We start from the raw sequence: 22,921 nt of genomic DNA, 5'->3' as shown, positions 1-22,921 counted from the left end.
CATGCCATCTTCTTGCAGCCACCATCGAGCAGGAGATACAGAAGCTTGAAGTCCCACACCACCAGGTTTAAGAACAGCTACTTCCCTTCAACCATTTGATTCTTGAACCAACCAGCACAACCCTAAGACACTACCTCATTATAGCAACACTATGACCACTTTGCACTAAAATGGAATTTGTTTCTTTTTTGTTCTAATTGTGTTCTTCGTTAAAAAAACTGTGTATGTTTAATTTATGTTTTGTTTTGTGAATGCTGCTCATCTGATGCTATGTGCCTATGATGCTGCTGCACTCAAGGCTTGCAATACACCTGTGCACACATGTACTTGTGAGGAATTGAAGGGTTAAGAATTGCAACCATACCTATAACTGGCAAACAAAATATATATATGCATTTATATTTCTTTAGCAAGGACTAGCAAGCTGCTGACCCACTAGTTAGGTTGAAATGTTGAGTATGTTAACTGCCTTTGTTTCGGGTAATGAACCATTCCGATATGTCAGACGGTGGCGATACTGAGTGTAATTAACATCGAGGTGAAGACTTGGTCTGAACAATGAAGGGTGATACCTGCCTTTGAAAGCCTTGATTATAACTCAATTATACTAAGACAAAAGGTGTGATAGCTGTCTCGGGATCTCTATAGCTTGACCGAAACTCGCGGCGCCATTTGCATGGGATGTGCGTGACAATTCCTGTATAAATGTCTGTCTGCCCTTTGTTCGGGGACAACTCGAGGAGCGACTCTTAGTGAGTGCTGAAGAGAATTCTCCTAGCGGTGCACTGCTAATAAAGGTACTTGTTCGAATCGACCTTGTGGCACTGTGTTATTTACAGCAGACAGAAATGGAAAATTGATTTCGGGCCGACACTTGGGCATGTGACAATAAACTCAACTTTGATTATCAATGTTCCATACTTCAACAACAGTCTTGCTTCTACAAATCTTGATATTGTTGCCCAACAAAACAAAATCTGTCATTCTTGGCTTTGACATTTTCAACTGGCTTAGCTCCAACCATTTTTCTTCCCCTCAAAAACAAGAGTTCCAGAACTCTACCACCCTTGAAGTAGTAATTCCAGGCAACACCCCTCAAAAAGCTTAGCTCTAATTTTAAGGTTATACCTACTTGTTCTGAACTTCAGGGTAGAAAGAAATAAAATGTCAGTTCAGCATCTTAAACACCTCAATTCAATCCTGATAGACTGTCTGACAGTTGCTGCATAATTATTCTAGTTTAAACACAATCAAATAAGTAATATTTTTGTAATGTACAGAATCCAGACTCAAAGGATTCAGATAGTGCTATGAACAAATACAAGATTTTTGACTGTGAACCACATTGATCCACCACAGACTCTTAGGAAGTTCTAAATATTCCAATTAATTAGCATGTCATGAGTTACTAATAATTACACATTTTGATGCGTCTTTGCCAATGAGAAAACAACTTTAAAAACCAAGTTCCTGACAAGTTAAACAGGATATACACAGAAACACAAACAGCAAATTTAAACAAAAACTCTAAAGCTGATAAAGTCTGAAATAAAAAAGAAATACTGAAAACATTCAGACATTTCAAACAAGATTTGTACAGAGAGGTAGTCATAGCATTTCAGAACCCAGTTAATGGGACTGAGATACCAGAGCACACAGTCTTCACATGCCCCACACTGCAGACCAGTTTGGGCATGGCACTTGTAAACCCTTAGTGCAGTATATGCTTTATAGAGTTCTATTGACTAGAATTAAAAGTTTATAAATTACAGATATGATTTCAAACAAAACCCACCACACAAAAAAAAACAAAATATACAAACTAAAAATTAAGTGTGTGTATCCAACATGACTGGAATAGTACACCTACATTTAGAGTAAGGCATAAGGGAATTATGGCTCGAGATAAGAGTCTATTAATACAACACTGTACATAATAGTCATACAATGACAGATACAAAATAGTACAATCCAAATCTTCAGAGATGAACCCAATTTAAACTTGAATAGCTTGCACAACTAACCACGTCCAAAATCAACTTAGTGCTACGTACGTAAAATCTTGTTCCACACAGTCATATCGTGCATGTGGCATAACATTGCCCTTTTTGCTGTATGTAATGGCAAGCCCACATTCTTCGTCAATTATTTCAGTGCTTTTATCCTTGGCTATATCCAAAACTTCTGCAAAGAAATAAAATAAACTGCATCAAAAAATATTGTTTACTCATTAGACTTAAGACACCACAGAACAAAATCAAATGCAGTCAATGAACAAGAGGAATAAATGTAAAATATTCCACTAAATTTTACCGAGGCCTAGCTAGTTCAAATGAGAATAGTTAGGAACATCAATGCAGAAGGAGAACATATAGTACTTTGAGCCTTTTCAATGATTCAATGAGATTATTGCTGCTCTGTGACCTCGTTCCAATTACCTACTCTTAATTTCATCCTTTAACATCTTTTAGATAACAAAAATCTAACCATTTCAACATTGAAAAATTAACAACTGACTGAAGCAACCACCATTAGTTCCAATTTTCTAACATCCTTTGAAAGTATAGGTAATTCTGAACCGTGAAAAGGTCAGGCTCTATTTTTAAGCCTTTACCCCTTAGTCCTGTTGTTTCCATTTCCCTCATTAATTGCATAATATCTTAACCTTTGATCAAATTGTTGTGAACCTTTTGAACTCCAGCAAATATAATCCTAGTTGTACAATCTCCTTTATTTTGTACCTTGAGTGTCAAGGTAACATGTTAATAAACATATAATGCACTCCATCCAAAGGATGGTGCTAAGAACTGCTCATGTACTCCAGGGCTCTGTATAGCTGTAGTACAACTTCTATCCAATTGCATACTAATCATCAATATTCAGAGACTGACATTCCATCAGTCAGTTTGATTATTTCTACACATCCATAATAATTTTCCACAATCTATGGACCTGTCGTTTAAAAGTTCACTGTTCTAACCTATTCTGGTCCAAAGTGAGGAGAGAAGGTAGGTGGGGGGGGGGGGGGGGGGGGGGGGGGGGGGGGGGGTGGGTGGAGTGGGAATGATGCAAGAAGCTGGGAGGTGATAGGTGGAAGAGGCGAAAGGGTTGAACAAATCTGATAGGAGAGGACAGTAGACCATGGAATAAAGGAAAGGAGGTGGGGAACCAGAGGGAGGAAGGTGTGGATGAGCAGCAGGTTGAGAGGGTGGGGGAGGGAAAGAGGCCAGAGGGATAAGGGAAAACCAGAGGAGGGGGGAAAAGAGAAAAGAAGGAAAAAAAAACAACAGGGAGAATGGTTACCAGATGTTAGAGAATTGATGTTGATGCCATCAAGTTGGAGACTACAAAGACAGAAAATAAGGTGTTGTTCCTCTAATCTAAGTTCAGCCTCAACTTGGCAATAGAGGAGGCCATGGACAGACACGTGAGTGTCGGAATTGGAAGTGGAATTAGAATTAAAATGGCCGGCCACCGGGAGATCCTGGCTGTTCCGGCAGACGGAGCAAAGGTGCTCGATGAACCGATCTCCCAATCAGCATCAGGTCTCACTGATGTAGAGGCTGCACTGGCGGGATGCAATAAATGACCCCAATGGATTCACACGTGAAGTGCTGCCTCACCTGGAAGGGCTGTTTAGGGCCCTGAATGGTGGTGAGGGAGGAGATATAGGGGCAGGTGTAACACTTAATAAGGTTGCAGGGATAAGTGCCTGGAGGGGAATGGTGGGGAGGGTCGAGCGGACAAGTGAGTTGCGGAGAGAGCGATCCCTGCAGAAATCCCAGAAAGGAAGATATGGTGGTGGGATGCCGTGGGAGATGGCAGAAATTGTGGAGAATGATGTGTTGGATTATAGAGGCTCGTGGGGTGGTGGACAAGAACAAGGGGAATCCTATCCCTGTTATGTGTGGGGGGTGGGGGGGGCAGGCAGAGAAGTGGGGTGAGGGCAGATGTGGTGGAAATGGAGGAGATGTGGGTGAGGGCTGCATTGATAGCAGTGGAGGGGAAACTCCGTTTTCTGAAAAAAAAGAACATCCCAGACATCCTGGAATGGAAAGCCTCATTGAGGAGAACAGATTTGGCAGAGATAGAGGAACTAAGAGAAGGGAATAGCAGTCTTACGAGTGACAGGATGGGAAGAGGTGTAGTCAAGGTAACCGTGGGAGTCAGTAAGTTTGTAAAAGATGTCGGTAGGTAATGGTGTCTCCAGAGATGGAGACAGAGAGAGATCAAGAAAGGGGAAAGAGGTGTCAGAGATGGACCAAGTGAATTTGAAGGCATGGTGGAAGTTAGTGGCGAAGTTGATGAAATTGATGAGCTCCGCATGGGAGCAGGAAGCAGCACCAATGCAGTCGTCAATGTAGCAGAGAAAGAGTTGAGAAGCGTTACCAGTGTAGGTTTGGAGCATGGATTGTTCCACGTAGCCAATGAAAAGGCAGGCATAGCTAGGGCCTACGTGAGTGCCAGTGGCTACACCTTTGGCCTGGAGAAAGTGGGAGGAACCAAAAGAGGAGTTGTTAAGGGCGAGTACCAGTTCTGCCAGACAGAGGAGGGTGCCATAGTTTTGTCCACTTCATAAATCTATTAACATCCAATTTCCTGAGCATGAAATAATAGGTCATCAACTTCTGAGCTTCAACAGTAGCTACAATCTCTCAAAAGAAACATCATATAACCCTCTGGACATCCACATAAATAACATCCATAAACATTTACCAACCACTACATTAGTTACTCCCCCAGATCAAGTTTATCAGGCTTGACAAACTTTTCATATGATGGCCCTTTCTGAATCAGCTGAAAATTCCTTATGTTCAGACAGTCCGTCCTCAATACAAGTAACATGAAAATTAAACATTTCCTGACAAAAACAATTTCTTGCCCCCCCCCTCTCAAACAGCAGAGTTACATATAAGTTTAGAATCCAAAAGGAACAGAACCTGAACTGAGAGAACTTTAAAAGTTTATAGGAGACTAGAGGCTATAGATGCTGAAACCTGGAGCAAAAAACAAGCTGCTGGAGGAACTCAGCAGGTAAGGCAGCATCTGTGAAGGATAAACGGACAGTCGACATTTCAAGTTGAGACCCTTCATCTAGACTCATCTACTTCCTAAAACCCTCACGATGGCCATCCCCTGGTTTTGGGAATTTGTTACTCTGTAATATTATTTTCTGTATCACTTATTTTGCTTTCATCAATTTCGGTACATCCCAATTCTTTATTACTTTCCTTGAGAGCTCTACTACAAGTACTGACAAAAGTTAATTACTCAAAATTTAATCACCGTCACCAGTTTGGAGGAAGGGGGCACCATCTCCGCTCTTTATCATCCTCCTTTACCCGCAATTGCAAAAAGATGTCCATTGATTTTGATACTCCCAGTAGGTTTCTTTTTGTAGCTCTTGCTGTTTTGTTACCTTTGTTGCTCTTTACAAATCCCTCAGGTTGCAAATTTCGAGTTACGTCTCACTTCTTCATTCAGCATATTTTCTCCTCAGGAATATAAACTGCTTGAATTACACACCATAATCATTTTGTCAATTTACCCCAGAGCAGATTTTTCTCCATTTATTGTAAACTGGCTCCATCTCATTACACTAAAGTCAACCTTAACCAATCTCAGTAGCTTAACAGCTATTTCATGTACCTCCCTTTCAAATACAATCCTAAGCAGTCACATTATAATCACTTTGAAATGAATTCTCACACGCCATTAGGTTGCTAAATCTGATCCATCAATCCTGAGACATATTTTTGAAGGAAACTGTCTTGAACTTGCTAAAGTAATTCACTAACTTACATGGTCTGCTCTTATCAATCCAAGATAAAAAATACTGCTTTCGCTACGAACTTTAAATATCTGCATTTAAACATCTCAGTTATTACCAGAAAACTAGACATTGACAGAAGGGAGAAAAGGAAAAGGACACGATGATAGCATTGGATGAAGAAAAGATGAGCAAAGGTTTGTACCAAGCACTACCATAGGCTAGTTAGGATGAATGAATGTAAACACTATGGAGGTCCAAAGAGTTTAATGTTGATTTCTTCAGGTGATATTTCAAAAGAAAATCAGGACTGAGGGAGCAGAAAGGGATACCTTTGCAGAGAAATAACAATAGTTAACTGGGGCGGACATGGTAACACATTAAATAGAAAAGCAAAACAATAAGTACAAGGAAAGTACAGCTAGGGTAGGAGTAACCTGTGCAAACAGGAGTAACCTGTGTGAACTTCTAGACAAGGCAAACACCCAAGAAAAAGTGAAACTGGAGATGGGGTGAGGGAGTGTGTACAAACAAGAACAACAAAATCCATTCCAAATCTCTTGCAAAGAGATTATTGCAATTCACTATTATAGTTCCTCAAAAATGAGCCAGTTAACATTGACAAGCATTTTCTGAGTGCTCCAAAAGGACCTACCCAAAACAACAAAGATAGGATGCAGGATACGAATGGGTTTGTCCCAAGAAGTCTTCTGAATTTTTGCCACAGACTACAATGATAAGATCCATTCATACAACTCTCCAGCAATGGATCAAACTTAGTTACTGAATTTTCTATAAAGGGCTTTATTGGTCAATTTTATGAAATCAAGTCAAGGTCTCAGGCTCAGGTCAGCCTTGTACACTTCAAGTTCATTTATACAGATCTTGTTTTTGTATTTTGTTGTTTAACTTCACCGCTTATAACTTCAGGCTAAAACAAGCATTATCCCAACCAGTAATCTGTATTAATATTTAAAAACTTGTTGTGAGTCCATATGAAAAAAAAATTGGGAGATGATTTTGCTTCATAGAACATAATACAGCATAGAAACAGGTTTGCTTTACAATCAGATTATTAGTTCCTCTTGAATTAAACTATTGATATCTCAGATCAGAAAAACAAGTTATCTAAGCTTTCATAATAAATCAGCAATAAATTGGGAGAAAGTCTGCATAACCATCTACTTAAGTGTTCATTGTGACCAAACTTAATGAGAATTCAATGGTTCAAAAAAAAAACTAAGATTTGAAAATTTAAGTGCATGTCTTCCCCTCAAGTGACTACGCAATTTGAAAAGGTGGTCTCATTCAATAATATTTTGGAAATTTAATTCTGGTTCCATATTCTAAATTAGAGTTTGGTTATGTCAATCATTAAGGCTTGCCTTTATCTGTCGGGTGTTGAGTATAAACGTCATGTTGCAGCTGTATAAAATTTTGGTTAGGCCACATTTGCAGAATTGTGCGCAGTTCTGATCACCACATTACAGAAGGCTTGTGAAGGCTTTGGAGAGGGTGCACAAGGTTCACTGGGATGTTGCCTGGATTAAAGAGTATTAGCTATAATGAGAGGCTGGACAAACTTGAATTGTTTTCTCTGGAGCATCAGAGGCTGAGAGGCAACCTGATAGAAGTACATAAAATTATGAGAGGCATGGATAGGATAGTCAGGATTTTCTCCCCAGGCTGGAAATGTCAAATACCAGAATGCATAGCATTAAGGTGACAGGGGGAAAGTTTAAAAGGAAATTTGAGGCAAGTTTTGTGTTTTTTTTAAAAAAAAGACAGAGTGGTAGGTGCCTAGAATGCACTGCCAGGGAGAGTTGGTGGAAGCAGATACAATAGTGATATTTAAGAGGCAGTTAGATAGGCACGTGAACAGGCAGGGAATAGAGGGTTATAGACTATATGCAGGCAGATGGGATTAGTTTAATTTGGCATAATGGTTGGTAAGACATCATGGGCCAAAGGGCCTGGTCCTGTGCCATACTGTTCTATGCAAGGCTAAAAGATAAATAGAAATTACTGGAAATATAGCATGATAAGCACTGTCTGCAAGTGCAAAAAAACAAACAAATTCTTCACCAGCTATTAATAAAAGTTCAGACCTGGAGAATTTTCTACAATGAACACTGAAGATTCACCATCATTGTCTCCTTCGGTGTCACTTATTACAATAACGCTCTCAGCCTGCTCCATCTGCAGTTCCACTCAACTGTAAAAAGACAAAAATTTAAGTGTGTTTACTTTTCTTTTTGCTGGTCTATTCTTTGTCAAATATAACAGAATTTCTCCCGTTTTGCCCCAATAATATCTTGGTCACAATTCCCCACCCAAGCTAACCACTCATACAAAATGTTTGCCACATGGCTACATTTATTTCTTTGCATCTAGGTGAACGAATGGCTTGGTAAAAGTGGATAGGCATGGATGGAGGAATACAGTGTAAACTAACTTCTATTGAGTAAACCAATTTATGGATCATGTGCCAATATTAGACTAACAGTTGGCAAGTTGAAACAGCACCAGGGACATTAAAAGTCTCCCAGTTGAGTTGGAATTAACGTATACTGGATCAATACAAATAAAGCTTTCCAATCTTCACAAAGACATCTGCACCACCTACATTTTGGTCAGTTTTCCTATCAAGTGTAGGATATATTATTTCTATAAAACTACTAAAGCCACTGCCTACACTTGCTGCAATGTCCATTGATGACTGGCATAGTTATCTAGCTGAACACTGCCAGACAAGATAGAGTCTCCCACCCTACAGTACTTTATTTATCCAAACAAGCCCTGTAATACAAACCTATACCATAGAGATATTTTCCTAAAATTCCACTTTTGAAATGTGTTGACTTCTTATTCAATTAGTTAAATACTATCAAAAGCCCACAGCTGATGTGCTAACTTACTAGCTATAATCACATGTGCATATGGGAAAGGAAGCGTTTTTGTATTCATCATCAATTTCTGAGTACAAGTATTAAAATCAAGGTACAAAAGTATTTTTTTAATGATATAAGAAATTACACAGTGAAATGCTTTTGACTTTGAATACAAGACAAAATGACAATGAATTTAAGATTTTTCTTATATTCTAATTAGAAAGTCAAATAAAACTAAAAGGCTGTGAGGTAGGTAGGATTATGTCTTCAAATCACTCCCTCCAAAGCAATCCTAATGTGACTATTCAAAACTAATTTTCTCTCACATGGTTCAACTAATTAAAGCAAGCAGCTAAGTTACATGTAGTAACAGTGTCCCAAAGAGATTTCCAATCCCAGCTGATCTCAACCCAGATTCTATAATTACCCAAATTGCTCATTTAGATATCCAAGCCCGAACTCTCAGAATTCCCTCAAAGGACAGCACCCAGCATTTTGATCCTTTACCTTCAGGCTAATAGGCAGATGGTTCACCATGCTCACAAGTGAAAAATAGTCCTGTGACAATATAGTTATATGCCAACATATAATTAGCATATAAAAAACTATTTTACAGCTCCATATTTAACAGTCTCAATCAGGGAAAATGATTTGTCATTTAAATTTTCTCCCTCTTTCTCTGTTATAATTACACAAATAATTCAGTTACTGCCTTGATCATTACATTTGAAAAAGCACTACTCCCATCCCCTTCCTACATACCTATAATCACCAAATTCAAAACACAAGCACTAGAATAGTTCCATTTAAAGATCAACATTGCTTACATGTATTCAATAACAATTATTATGTCAAGAAAACTATCACATAATTCTTGCCACACACTCTTCCATTTATTTTGCAAAATTCTGTAAAATTATTTGCATCCCATCCTGTTAAAAAATAAATCTTGATCTTCAAACATTCTTTTCCTCAGACAGCCAAAGGCTGTGCTAGTATACTGAACTCAATGGGAAATTTCATCATTATTAACATTCATCTTCAATCAAGAAAGGTGGCTCCTGAAGCATGAAAGTGGTGCACATTCTCATCCTGCACCTGTGTTATCAGGTGGGGCGGGGGTGAGGTGTTGTTAGGAAGACATAGCTGTACAGTGGGGGCTGGTTGACATATTAATTTTGTCAGGTTCACGTGCTTCAGTGAATGTGTCAATATCTTGGAGACTGCAAATGTTGGATTATGGAGCGAAAAAAAAACAAACTGCTGGCAAAACAGCAGATCAAGCAATTGTGGAGTCAAAGGGATGGTTGACATTTCAGGACGAGACCCCACATCAGGACAGAGTGTTAAAGGAAGATAGCCAGGTGAGAGTGAGGTGTGAGACAGGGGCTAATAGGTGTTTTTCTCCCCCTCATGTTTCCACTATCACCCATCAGCCTTTGTCTCCAAACTCCTCTCTCCCTTACCTGGTTCCATCTGCCTTATTTTATTTTCCTTATTTGTTCCCCCCCCCCACTATCTCTAAACTCTCCCCTCTGCCTCCATCTACCCACACTTAATCTGGTTCCATCTATCACCCATCAGCCCCAGTCTCACTCACTCTTCCCTCATCTCTTCATACTGGCTATCCTCTCTCTACACTGTCCTGTTGCAGAATCTCAACCTGACATGTTGACCATCCCTTTGCCTCTATAGATGCTGCTTGACCCACTGAGTTCCTCCAGCAGTTTTTGTCGATATCTTGTTCAGCCTCCAAGCACATGCAATGCAAGCATTATCTGCAGACTGCTGATTGATGGTAATTTTAGTTACAATGGTTCTGAAGCAGAGGTAACTTAGGTTGAAGGTTCCCATTTGTTTTGTAGATTAGTTCCACTTTAGTGGAAAATTTATTGGAGGGAACCAGCAGCATTGTTGTGAGAAAGACTGAGAAAAGCACAGAGTTAATGATGCAGCCTTGACCAAGACTGGTCGGTACTGAGATTGGATCTGTTGCATCATGTCATCTTGTATCAGGCATAACTGAAAGAAAAATTTCTGCATGCAGCCAAGTTCCTCTTGATTGACAGAGTTGAAGGATATTGTGAAGTCAGAAATGGATAATGGTTGATGCTGCTCTCTATATTTTTCTTGAAACTGATGAACAATGAAGCTCATGTCCATTGTGCACTGGAAGACTGGCATGTCTTGGGTAGGCCAAAGTTCATCTTTCACCAAGGTGATAAAACTTACAGCAGCAGTTGATGTTTGTTTTAGGGCAAGTCTCTGGGATCAACCTGCACAGCAGAGCTGCATTGCCCAGTTATACAGAAATAAAGCAGGGAACCAGGCCCCAAAACTAACCTAATCTGCACTGACCATTTGTTAGGGATGAACAAAGATCACTGCATCCTTTATCAGACCTTCTTGGCAAACACACAGTCCAGAAAATGGATGATGGTATATCATCCCCAATGCAGCTACTTTGAGGGCAGCAATGCAGTGGTGCTGAAAGTCGAAGTGTACATTGATAAATTGGTTTATTATTGTCACATGTACCGAGGTACAGTGAAAAACTTTGCTTTGCACGCTATCCATAGAGAAATCTCCTAGATATTATTAAAGCAGTGCTAGTGCTAAGAGTCTCTTCACAAGTCTTAATTTTGTTAAGACTACTGGGCAGAATGGACATTGCGGGTACTCTGCGGCTCCCATCGGTTGGGGGTTGTCAGGATGCCCGTATGGTCTGATAAGAGCTAACCGAGCCCTTCGTTATGACAGCTGCCCAGGACAACACAATCGTGAAATACAGTTTAGAAAAGTACTTTTATGTTCCAGGTTTTTAAAAAAAAAATCAGGGAAGTGGTTGGTGCACCCCAAGTGCAAGAAAGAAAAAGTTTAGCAACTTTGATCAAGAAACAAATGAACACTTACCTTAAGTCGGAAAAAAAATGTAGGAAGCACAATGGAGGTGGAAGTGTGCACCTCCCTGTAACCCGAAGATGGCGGCAGCTCGGGTTCCCAGGGCGGCCCTTGACTCACTGTTATCATGCCCCTCCCCGATGCACTGAGAGAGACTCCCGGGGGTGGATACCAAGCCAAGCGGGGCCGCGCCTCTGCTGCCGGGAACGTGTACCTGGACGGCCCAGGGAGGCCACCAATTGGGAGCCGCTTGAGCTCACACCCACGCTCCGCGCCTCCCAATCACCCCCAGTCCCCCGCCGCTCACCTCCGCTCCGCTCACCTCCTCTCGACCACCTTTTCCTCCACCCACCCCCTTTGTTTTGCTTCAGTTGCCGTTCCTTCCAATCTCCCTTCGTATTTAGCGCGCTCCACCGGACAGCGCTACCGGGTCAACAATTGACCGCTTCCAGGACACGTCACCATGGAAACCATCTATCTTCTCTTCCCCCCCCCCCCCAAATGTGCCTATTCTGCGTGAAGACGGGCAGTCAAAATGCTTCGCACTGTCCTACATAGGTGAGATTATATCCCTAATCAGATTGCAAATTATTTTATATTATCAACATTCTTAGCTTGATAAGAACTGCTATCGACATGCAGGCCAGGCACAGCAATGGTGAACGTGGCTCGTACAAAGTGGAAGTACATTCAATGCTGAGTTGAGACAGCCCCACAAAATATAGGTCAATAATCCGACGAGTGTATAAACCCTTCATAAAACTGCATGCTTTAATTGTTATTCTGCCACTGAAAATGAAACCAAAGAAAAAGCACTGAGCAGATTGCCAATAGTAAAGCCTTACAGATGTTTGGAAATGGTAAATTGGTTTATTATTGTCACATGTACCGAAGTACAGTGAAAAACGTTCAAACAGATCAATTCATTACAACAGTGTATTGGGGTAGCACAAGGTGAAACATTGCATTGCTATCAACGTTTTGGGCTACATATGCTGTGGTCTGCTTGATATGTGCCTAGAAATTGCATTACACAAGATCTTTTTTCTTTCTGATCTATGCAGTCTAATTTTGATTTTACTTGAAGCAGACTGCAATAGAGATCATTTATGAGGAAAATCACACCAATGGATAATTGTGCTTTTGTTCCTACTCGACGTTAGAGCTACTGAATTTTTCCTGGCCTCAGACATGCACCTAATAAAGTCATCACTTGTGCAAAGCCCTTTATGCCTGAATTAATTTAAATTGGCACCCCAAATTCCATGTTGTGACTATTGTTGAACAATCTCACCCGAACTAGAAGATTGCACAAGGTTGCTGATATTCCCACTTTTTAAAGGACTACTTTGCTGACACAGGGAAACTAGACTGGACAACTTCTCAAATGACTGAAGTATGTTCAGATACCTTCTAATGTCCACAAGCTGTGCAACAACTAGTAGTCATTTCTCCAGCATTTAATTGCTGAGATACTCATTCCATAAATGCTTTGGTGGTGAAATGGCTGACTTTCAGAGTGAGTTGGGACCCTAGGGAAGGAGGCATAGACACACCCATCTCCAAAGATCCAACTCCCATTGAGTCTTTAGGGACATCACATCCTATCTGGACCACTTTGATGAACAATTTATTTGCAGGTTCAGATTTTCCATGGGTGTCATCACTGAGATTTCTGAGAGACTATATTAGGACCTTGGCCTTGGATTGGTCTCTCCATGGAGGTCAAGACCACTTTGACTCAATTTCCATGCCAGAGGATTTTTCCAAGTGGCTGTCCCCCAATTGTTGCTAGTCACTGCATCAAGGAGGTCACCTAGCTGTGCTGACTGGAGGGATGGATAGATCCTAGGAGGAAGATGATGGCTTTTGAAGAATATAGTTGTTCAACATCCACAGCCTCATCTCCAACCTAAAGGGATGCCCTAAAAGAGTTTTCATAATGAACCTGGAAACTGTAAGTCCTATAGTTATCAAGTAAACCTATCCACACTGCGATCCATAATAACACCATAGTACACCTATAATCAGCTGGGAGAGCTCAAATGACCTCTAAAATCCTTCACTTCATTCTAGCACCATCCACACTAAATATAACACCAGTGAATAATTCCCTGACCCTATAATGTAAACTGCTTGATACAAATTCTCCACCAATTGACCATTTCAAGGGACACAAAGGGCCATAACAAATTTTTTCCCCAAAATATATATTATTGATTATGTATAGTAAATACAATCAAGTCATGTCATTACCTACATTCATTGTACCAAGCAATTCAACACATTCCCTTACAATGTGTCAACATCACTATTGTTTCAAGCTTAAACTTTGTGTTAGTAGAACATTTGAGAGCTGTTGCACAGGGTCCAGTCCCTCACTGTCCAATGGTGGCAATACCCTCAACTATGCACCTTCCCCAGAGAGCCTTTGTGGTGGTTGCACCAAGCTTCAGTGAATCCTTCATCATCTACAGCTGCACATGGAATGTGGCAATCAGCAGCATTTGTTTTTGCACATCTTCTTGCAATGAAAGACCATCAAGATTTGGGCAGATCAAAGTGCATTTTTCATCAAACTGATGATCTTCTGGCAGCAGTATGTTTTTACTCATTATATGTGCCTGCGGACTTGTTATATGTTCTGCAACTACTCAAGACAAACCTTGACAAAGATCACTGTATCCCTTTCCAGACCTTTTTGGCAAACACACAGTCCACAAGGAGTGGGCAACCATCTCATCTGCACCACAATCATCTCAAGGGCCTTGGGATTGAGACTTCAGCAGGGCATGAAAGGTTTGATGGGGACGCCCCTTCTCACCAACAGCCAAGCTTGGCACTTGTTCAAGAGATCTAGTGATGAAGCATTCTGTCAAAATACTTTAACAGTCAGGTTAGGGAACCATCCCACAGGATCTATCATCTTCTTCTCCCACAAGGTCTCCAGGACATTCACTGTGGGTCATTGCCTGATTGACTTGTGGTGAAAGACGTTTTTCCACAGAAACCATTCTAGAAGAGACAGGTGGTGTGGCTAGTTCCAACTAAAAGGAACATTTCACACCAACAATGCCAAGCCCATCCTTTGCAACATTTTGGACAGGTAGAATCTTAGCATATAGTGACATTAGGTGTTTGCATACAAAGGTGGCAATGAGGAAGAGGGCAATGTTGGGTATCTCTTTCCTCCCATTCTCTGAAGAGCTGTGTATCATGTCCCAATGGATACAATCCACCTGAACCTCCAGATAAAATGGAAGAAGATTTGAAAGAGTGCTACAGCGCAGGAGCAGGGTATGCGCCATGCCTGCACCATGTAAAGCAACACTGAGCGCACCAGTTTTCCTGTTCACCATTGAGAGGGAGCATTGCTTCCACATTCCCATCTTCTGCTTCACTTTGGCTATCCATTCCAGATAATTCTTGCTGAATGCTCCAGCTCCTCCAAACCCGAATCCCAGCACTTTCAGGTAATTGGACCTGTTGGAGGGAATAGAGTGGACCAGTTGCCAAAGAACACACTTCATTTTGCTGCAATAGACTTTGGTCCCTAAGGCCAGTTCAAACAGTTTGAACTGCTGATCAATCTGCAGGCCAACTGTGGGTCCAAACGGAAGACAGCCATGTACCTTGAGTGCCCCCAGTACTTGGAATCGTCACCCCTCTTTTGCCCATGTCCTTCCTGATAGATTCAGCAAAAGACTCATTACACAAACATGACAGAGAATGGGCATAACTGATTGAAATACTCAGTTCAACGCTAAAAGGGCTACATAATTGGAAGTTATTGACGAAGTTGTTGACAAAATGGGCTAACTATGCTAAGAAGCTACTAATTCCAGTGTAAAACATCAAGCTAAAGACAAAGTGTCTCTACGTTTGATCACAGTATATCTTGCTTAAAATATTATTGCTTGATTCCCATACGATATTGAAGCCCTTTGGTGGTAAAGTATCAGGCTTTGATGCTGTATCTGATGAGGAGCATAAAGCTTTAAGCACACCAGGGGGCAAAATTTCTGAGCTGATGTGACAAAAAGAATGCATTCCTCAAAAATAAAAGATCTATAAGCCATCTATTTAAACACAAGAGCAATAGATATGTGTGTGAGTATTTCCCTACCTGTCACTGCAGGGAAAATCCTTGCTAGGATTATCCTAAGTCATTTGGTTGAGCATAAAGCTGAAAAATTCTTGCCAAAGTGGATTCAAAAGTGACAGGGCTACCACTGTGGTCTTTACTGAAGAAAAGTTCATAAAAAGTGCTGAGAACAAAACATTGTCTTTCCTGTGTCTTTGTTGATCTCACAAAGGCCTTTGATACAGTCAGCAAAATGAACCTGTGAAAATTACCAGCCAAAGTTTACTCAAATACTCTGCCAGTCCCATGATGACCAGACTCAAATAGAGTAAAGAGAATTGTACTTTAGTTCCCATTTTGTTTTGTACTTTTTTTTAGTGCTTACTTAGGGACTCAGAAACTTGAATAAAGGAGTATATAACTGGATGGCAAATATACAATCTCTACCATTTGTAATCAAAACTGACATCTGTAAAACATGTTCAGAAGCTCTTGTTTGCTGATAACCATACTTCAGCTGGCCACACAAAAGAAGATCTTCATGTTTTCTATGACAATTTCTCAGTTTCAGTAATCAAATTTAATCTCACTATAAATATGATGGGCACTGTATATGAGCCCACTCTTATTAAACATTATACCACCCTTATAACCATCAAGGGATGGAGACTATCACCTATGTAGGAAGCACTCTTGCCATAAGATGCACTTCTAGATGATGAAGTCAACCCCATGCTGTTTTAAAAGTCAATAGGGCTTTAAGAAGTCAATGGTGAAGATTTTCCATCTCAGAATTCAGGGCTATTCAGGTGCCTGGTGGTGCATCCAGTTTTATCCTTTTTTCTGTTTTATTTAGCAGTTATAAGACAACTGATTGGCTTGTTAGGCCATTTTTAAGTGAACAGTTAAGTGGCAACTACATTACTGCAGGTCTGGAGTTACATATAAATAGGTCTGTCCAAGCAGGTGCCCTATGCTGAAGCACATCAGTGGACCAGCTGAGTGTTAATGGCAATCAGTAGTGTCAATATTCTCAAGAAAGCTTTGAAGAGACAAGTCTTCCAATGTTTTGTGAATGTAACCATGAATCATTGTTTAGCTAATTTCCTATTCGAGTATTGTCTAAGATACATTTCACTAAAGGATTCACTGCAGCAGAGCAGCTGATGCCTCACAAACTTCAAATTCGCTTGGTTGACTACAGCCTAGCTAGAAGCAGAGAACAGAAAGCCAGCAGCTGATGTTGTGGTTCCGTTGACATAAAATACCTCACGTAGCTTCCTGTAGACAAAAATCTGCTGAAGACACATTTTTGCCCGACCTAAGTAAAAAGTGCAAAATTGCTGTCACCACTTTAGTCAACATCAAACCATTTGAATTTGGTATTTTGACTCGATCAGTACAAAGACAGAATAAAGTTGCCTCTCATTCTCCTAAATTCCAGGGAGTAATCAACTCAATCTCTCCTCATAGGGCAACCCATTCATCTCTGTAATCAATTTAGTTAATCTAAGCTCTAAGGGAAGTATATTCTTTCTTAGGTAGGGAGGCCAAGACTATATATGATCGTTCAGGTGTGATCTTATTTAAGACCCATATAACTTAAGTAAGACCTTCCTATTCTTGCACTCCAACCCAGCATTAAAATACTGTCAAATAAGCACCAAAGAACTTCACATGTGTATAAACAGTGCTGATTACAGGCTCTTAACTTTTTACCAACATCATTTCATTAGTAATTAATGCCAAATTAATATTGGAATATTGTAATGAAGAAAGAGAGAAGCAATTCAGAGTTGTGGCTGTTTTCCTTAAAAAGGGGACTTAAACATTATGCCTGAGTCATCATTTCATTAAAATTCTAAGGAGGTTGAGGTTCCTCAGGGTAACTTGAAACTTAAGTCCTGGGCTTTCAAGTAAGTGAAAATAAAAAAAATCCAGCTGCTTGAAAACTGAAATAAAAACATAAATGCTGAAAAATCTCAGCAGGCCAGCATCATCTGTAAAAAGAGAAACAGCTTTGACAGTTGAGGTCGAAGAATCTTCACAGAACTAGATTTTCCAATTGTCTGCAGTTAACCCATTTAAAAGATCAACTAGAAATTGCAGAGTTAAAGTGTTAGAGTTTATATTTCATATGGGATTCTCTGAATTTGGCATTCGTTTTGGAACTTAAGAAGGCTATGAACATGAAGGAAATGTTTGAAATAAGATTTGTGATTACAATGCATACTGAGAAATCATTTAAATGAAGCGTTTAATTTTCAAAGTAAGATTGTTAAAACAGTTACAAAATGCACAAGGCTTTACGGATTTAAGTGATGTTTAACACTGTAGAGAATTTCCTTTGAAGCTTTTAAAATACCCAACATAATTTTAATACTGAACTTAATGATGCATATATATAAAGTACATGGAACAACAATAATTCATGTAGAGTAAATGAAAAGAAGATTAAACTTATTAGTTAGGAAGACATAGCAATTTAAAAAAAAAGCTTTTGGCAAATTATTTCTTGCCTGTGGTTTATTTTTTTAATATTTAGATTTCCATTGGGATATTTCATGGGAAATTCAAAGTTATGCTTGGTGTATTACCTGCATGTCATATTGCTAGTGAGATGTTTTGCTGATAATGCTTGCATGCCATTTGTTAGTTCTGTGTTGTTATAATATTTTTAAGTGTCTGTGTGTGTGCTAATTAGATGGTTGGTGTCAAGAATATTCAACTTCATGTACTTCATGCAGAGCCTGTTGGCTCCTTTGAAATGACCACCACTGCTGCACAGAAAGCAACGTGGACTTGGTGGGCTGAATGCCCTATTTCTGTGCTGTAATGACTTTGTGCCTCTAAGTTTTCCCTTGTTTCTCAAATCAACAAGGTGAAAAGAGGTGCAATATGGAAACAAGAAATGGGAAGTCTTTGGAACTGAGAGGAAATATTAAAAATCTGTGATGGATAATGAAAATTTAGCAAAATACAGTACATGACAGTAGATAGAAAGACAATGTTACAAAGAGTACAATGAGAAGATTGGTACTAAACAAAGAATACATGCATGCAATAGGAGAAGATGGGTCACCATTTGCTCAGAGTCTGATCTTGCTTCTGTGGATTGCAATGGATTCCAGACATTTGAGCAGATTATCTGGCCTGATACTGCAGTACAGCACTGAGGGAGTCCTGCACTTTTGGATGTGCCATCTTTTAGATGACATGTTGAACTGAGACTCTGATTGTCCTCTTAGAAAAATATTGAAGACTCAAAAAGGATATTCATTGAAGAGGAGGGGAGTTCATCTGACTGTACGGACAATATTTAAATCTGAAACAACAATACTAGAACCATTATAAAAGCATAAAATGATGGAAACAGTAGTCATATGTGTAGCATATGTGGAAAGAAATGTTTCAGGCTGAAGACCCTTTCTCACAATTGCAAAAGGGAGAAAACAAGTTGGTTTTAAGTTGCAGAGAGAGTGGAGGAGAGACGGATAGGATAAAGGGAATATCTCTAATAAGGTGATGCCAGGGTTAACCTTATGCTGCATTTGTATTTTATGCACGCTACAGACACTGTGCACCATGGTGGAGGGAGTGAATGTTCAGGGTGGAGAACTTAATGTCTCTCAAGTGGACTGCTTTGTCCTAGATGGTATTGAACTTCTCTTGTATTGTTGAAAATACCCTCTTCCAGGGAAGTGAAGAGTATTGCATCACACTTCTGGCATGCCTTTGTAGATGGACAAAAGGCTTGGTAAAGTCAGGAACTGCATCACTCAACCTAGGATGCCTAGACTCTTGTAGCTACAGTATTTTTATGGCTGGCCTTGTGCATTTCTGCTCAATGGTACCTCCAGTCATCCTCCTCATCCCCCTACGCCGCAGGATGTTGGTGAGGGACTCAGTGATGATAATTGCATTGAATGTCAAGGGGAGGGTGTCAGAATCTCCCGTTGGAGGTTGCCTTCACCTGGCACATGTGTGCGACATTCATTTGCTTGCCAGTTATCAAGCCAAGCCAACATGTTGTCCAGATCTTCCTGCATTGAGAGTAAAGGCAATGATTTATTTTTTTGTTATCTTAGGACTTATGAATAGGACTGAATAGTGCAATAAGTGAACCTTCTCACTTTGATCTTAGGATGGAGGGAAAAACCATTGATGAAGGCAGCTGAAGGAGATGGGCCTAAGGCACTTCCTTCAGGAACAATTGGCAGCTATGCCCCATGACTCAAATGATCGGCTTGCATGGCCTTTGATATGACTGCAGCCAATGGAGAATTTCCAAGTAATTCCTGTTGATTTCAGTTTTATACAGGTTTTCAGTTCATATGCTGCTCTGACATCAAGGGCAGTCAGGATACATCAATTCTACTTCCCTCTTTGGACAAGACTTTAATATTTTATATTTTTTAATATCTTTATTACAGCGTTGATAACAGGCCCTTCCATCCCAATGAGTCCGCGCCACCCATTTTAAACCCAAATTAACCTACCCGTACGTCTTTAGAATGTGGGAGGAAACCAGAGCACCCGGAGGAAACCCACGCAGACACAGGAGAACGTACAAACTCCTTACAGACAGCGACGGGAATCGAACCCCGATCGCTGGCGCTGTAATAGCGTTGCGCTAACCGCTATGCTACTGTGCCGGTATGCACGGTAATGAGAGTTTGAGCTGAATGATTCTGGCAGAACCCAGATCAAGCATTTAGGAGCAGATTATTGATGATGATTGCTGATAGCAGGGTAGGCTGCTGGGGTGGTAGTAGACAGAATTAGATTTGTCCCTTTTGTGAATGAATCCAGACAATTTTCCACTCTGCCATTAGATGCCATTATTGAAGCTGTACCAAAATAATATTAGAGGGGCAGCTACTTCTGGGTCACAATTCTGCAGCCAAAATGTTGTTTGGAGCCTTTGCCTGTGTCTAATGCACTCAACTATTTCTTGATATCATGTGTAGTGAATTGAACTTGCTTATGTAACAATGAGGATTTTATAAGGAGGCTGAAATTGATCATCCATTCAACTCTATCTTTTGCATTTATGTGCAGGGCTCTGTCATCATTGGAGGGGGGGGGCGATATTTGTGGAGTCTCTTTGTCCCTTTAATTGTCCACTACCATTCATTAATAGATATGACTAATTTAAGAACGAGTATGGGGTTATAGTGAATGAAACTTGCTGTGAATTAAGAAAAGTTCAACAGTTAGGGATTAGCTCAGAGAGTATTGGAGAAATCAAATCCAGAGATAAGGATAGCACAGATCTGAATTTTATTAGTAGATCATCTGAGACAAGCCTAGAGATGGATGGAATTCTGGAGGTAGTCTTTGAAGGAAGAGTGAACCATATGCAAGATTAATATTATGCAGAATGCATAATTATATATTGCATATATACTGCATAATTGCATATTATGCAGTATGCAATGTTACTAAAGATTACTGTCACCTTAATTCTCTATACTATTCCCATTCCAACCTCTGTCTTAGGCCTTCTGGATTGCTGCACCATTGTCTAACAGGAGCATGACAAATAGAACTTCATCTTTCATTTGGGCATGTTGCAGCTCTTGGGGCTAAATACTGAATTTAACAATTTCAGTTAACTAACTTGTTTTCTCTTCACAGATGTGATTATATCTTTCTGTAACAATTTATTTCTTCTTTCTTCTCTAAATGCCAGTTTTTAAAGCAATGGTTACCTTGAAAACTTTGGCTGCGCCCTAGCGTGGGTATTCTCTTCTCTCCACCCCCAACTATCTCTGCAATTTAAAACCTGCTTGTTTTCTCACCCTCTTGTTTATGATGATGAGTCCTTGAGCTGAAACATTGACTCTGTTTCTTTCCTCATTGATGCTGCTCAACCTGCTGAGTTCTTGCATTTTCTGTTTCAATTTTCAAGCATTTGCATTTTTCTTCTTCAATTACCATAGTCTCACTGTCCACCAATTAACAATGAAGAAGTAATACAGGAGAGGAAATTAAAGATGAGAAAGGTATTCAAATTCAGGATTGACTGTGTATGTGTCATGAAATAGGGTTACATGGAGTGACTCCATTAGCAGAGATACGGGTTTGAAAAATTCTGGTTTTAAAAAAACTGAGCATCCCCTTATGCTATTGATTTGGTTGAAATGGCAAATAATACAACGAAAAGTATATTAGATGTGATGCATTTTATTCCTGTGCCTCGACTGGACAATATCTCCACATTGCACTCAGAATTTGAGCAGCACTTGCTACAGAACTTCATACTCATTACTTCTTTACAGCTCTCCTCCATGTTGGAATCTGTGCAGCTTTCTCTGCAGCCACGGGCTACAGTGGTTTCATTGACTAGGATGGTTATCCATATCTGCAAAACAACAAGAAGACAGTGACAATTTCAGAATGCATTAGAAATTTGAACAGTGACATGAGCAGTACTAGTTTGGAACGTTGCTAGTCACGGCACAATGCCTGTAAAAACTCCTCTACAGTTTTCGACATTTCCCCTTCAAAACAATATGAGTTAATGATTAAGATCCTTGCAATTATACTTGTATGCAATTCATAATGTTTGGCCTCCCCTAGATTTAATACATCAATGGCGTAACTGGTGTAAGAAGCACAGTTGACAAATTACCAAGGAACGCTAAGTGTTGGTAAAACTCAACAGACTCAGAATGGTGATGAAATATTCTGAGGTATAGGTTGATTCTGAAAATTATAACCATGTCAGCTGTTTATTGAGCTTATAGCATAACTAACCCTAAATGTTAATTTGGAGGATTTTCCAGGTGTCTTCTTTGTGTCTCAATTTGATGCCTAGATTGTGAGAACATTTATTATCCTTTCTCATGGTTTGATGCAAGAGAGTTAAGATCCAACCATGTAATTGAGGGACTAGAGTTACATATACACCACTATATATAAGCATAGCAGGTTTTCATCCCTGAAGAACATTACTCAACCAATTGGATGTTATTGACAATATGACACTTAGTTTTATGCTAACTTTTTAATTTCTGAATTTAATTTGTCAAACTGCCATTTTAGAATTTGAACCTGGATTGCTAGCCACATAAAATAACTTCTGTTCTGCTGCCTATTTAACTATTAATTATCATCATGCAACATATAATGGCAAAGGTTTTGTAATTTTCCTTTACAAGATTAATATTGGGAAGACAGTTCTCCTGAATAATATAAAAGTGTAAAGCACAGGTATTACATTTAATTTTATATATAATCTGCTCATTTTATAACATTAAAGGAAAGATT

At 39.8% G+C, this 22,921-nt stretch overlaps 1 protein-coding gene across 6 annotated transcripts in view; it reads right to left on the bottom strand.

The window, feature by feature from the left end:
- zgc:112980 (uncharacterized protein LOC503706 homolog) overlaps positions 1–11,976 on the bottom strand; it is a 67,817-nt gene extending 55,841 nt beyond the window's left edge. For 3 of the 6 annotated variants that reach the window (XM_052022472.1, XM_052022474.1, XM_052022476.1), the window contains exons 1-3: positions 11,575–11,842; positions 7,879–7,985; positions 2,055–2,184 (exon numbers count right to left, since the gene is read on the bottom strand). In XM_052022472.1, the coding sequence (XP_051878432.1) occupies positions 2,055–2,184; positions 7,879–7,969 (221 nt within the window). In that variant the 5' untranslated portion in view covers positions 7,970–7,985; positions 11,575–11,842. Of the gene's footprint in view, positions 1–2,054; positions 2,185–7,878; positions 7,986–11,574; positions 11,843–11,869 lie in introns of those variants that run through there. The other 3 variants (XM_052022471.1, XM_052022475.1, XM_052022473.1) reach the window with 2 other exon arrangements.
- Positions 11,977–22,921: the final 10,945 nt, after the last annotated feature.

This window comes from Pristis pectinata, chromosome 8, assembly GCF_009764475.1.
Source record: "Pristis pectinata isolate sPriPec2 chromosome 8, sPriPec2.1.pri, whole genome shotgun sequence".
NCBI lineage: Eukaryota > Metazoa > Chordata > Chondrichthyes > Rhinopristiformes > Pristidae > Pristis > Pristis pectinata.
The sequence above is the reverse complement of the archived record's forward strand: the minus strand, read 5'-3'. Positions and strand labels throughout refer to the sequence as shown.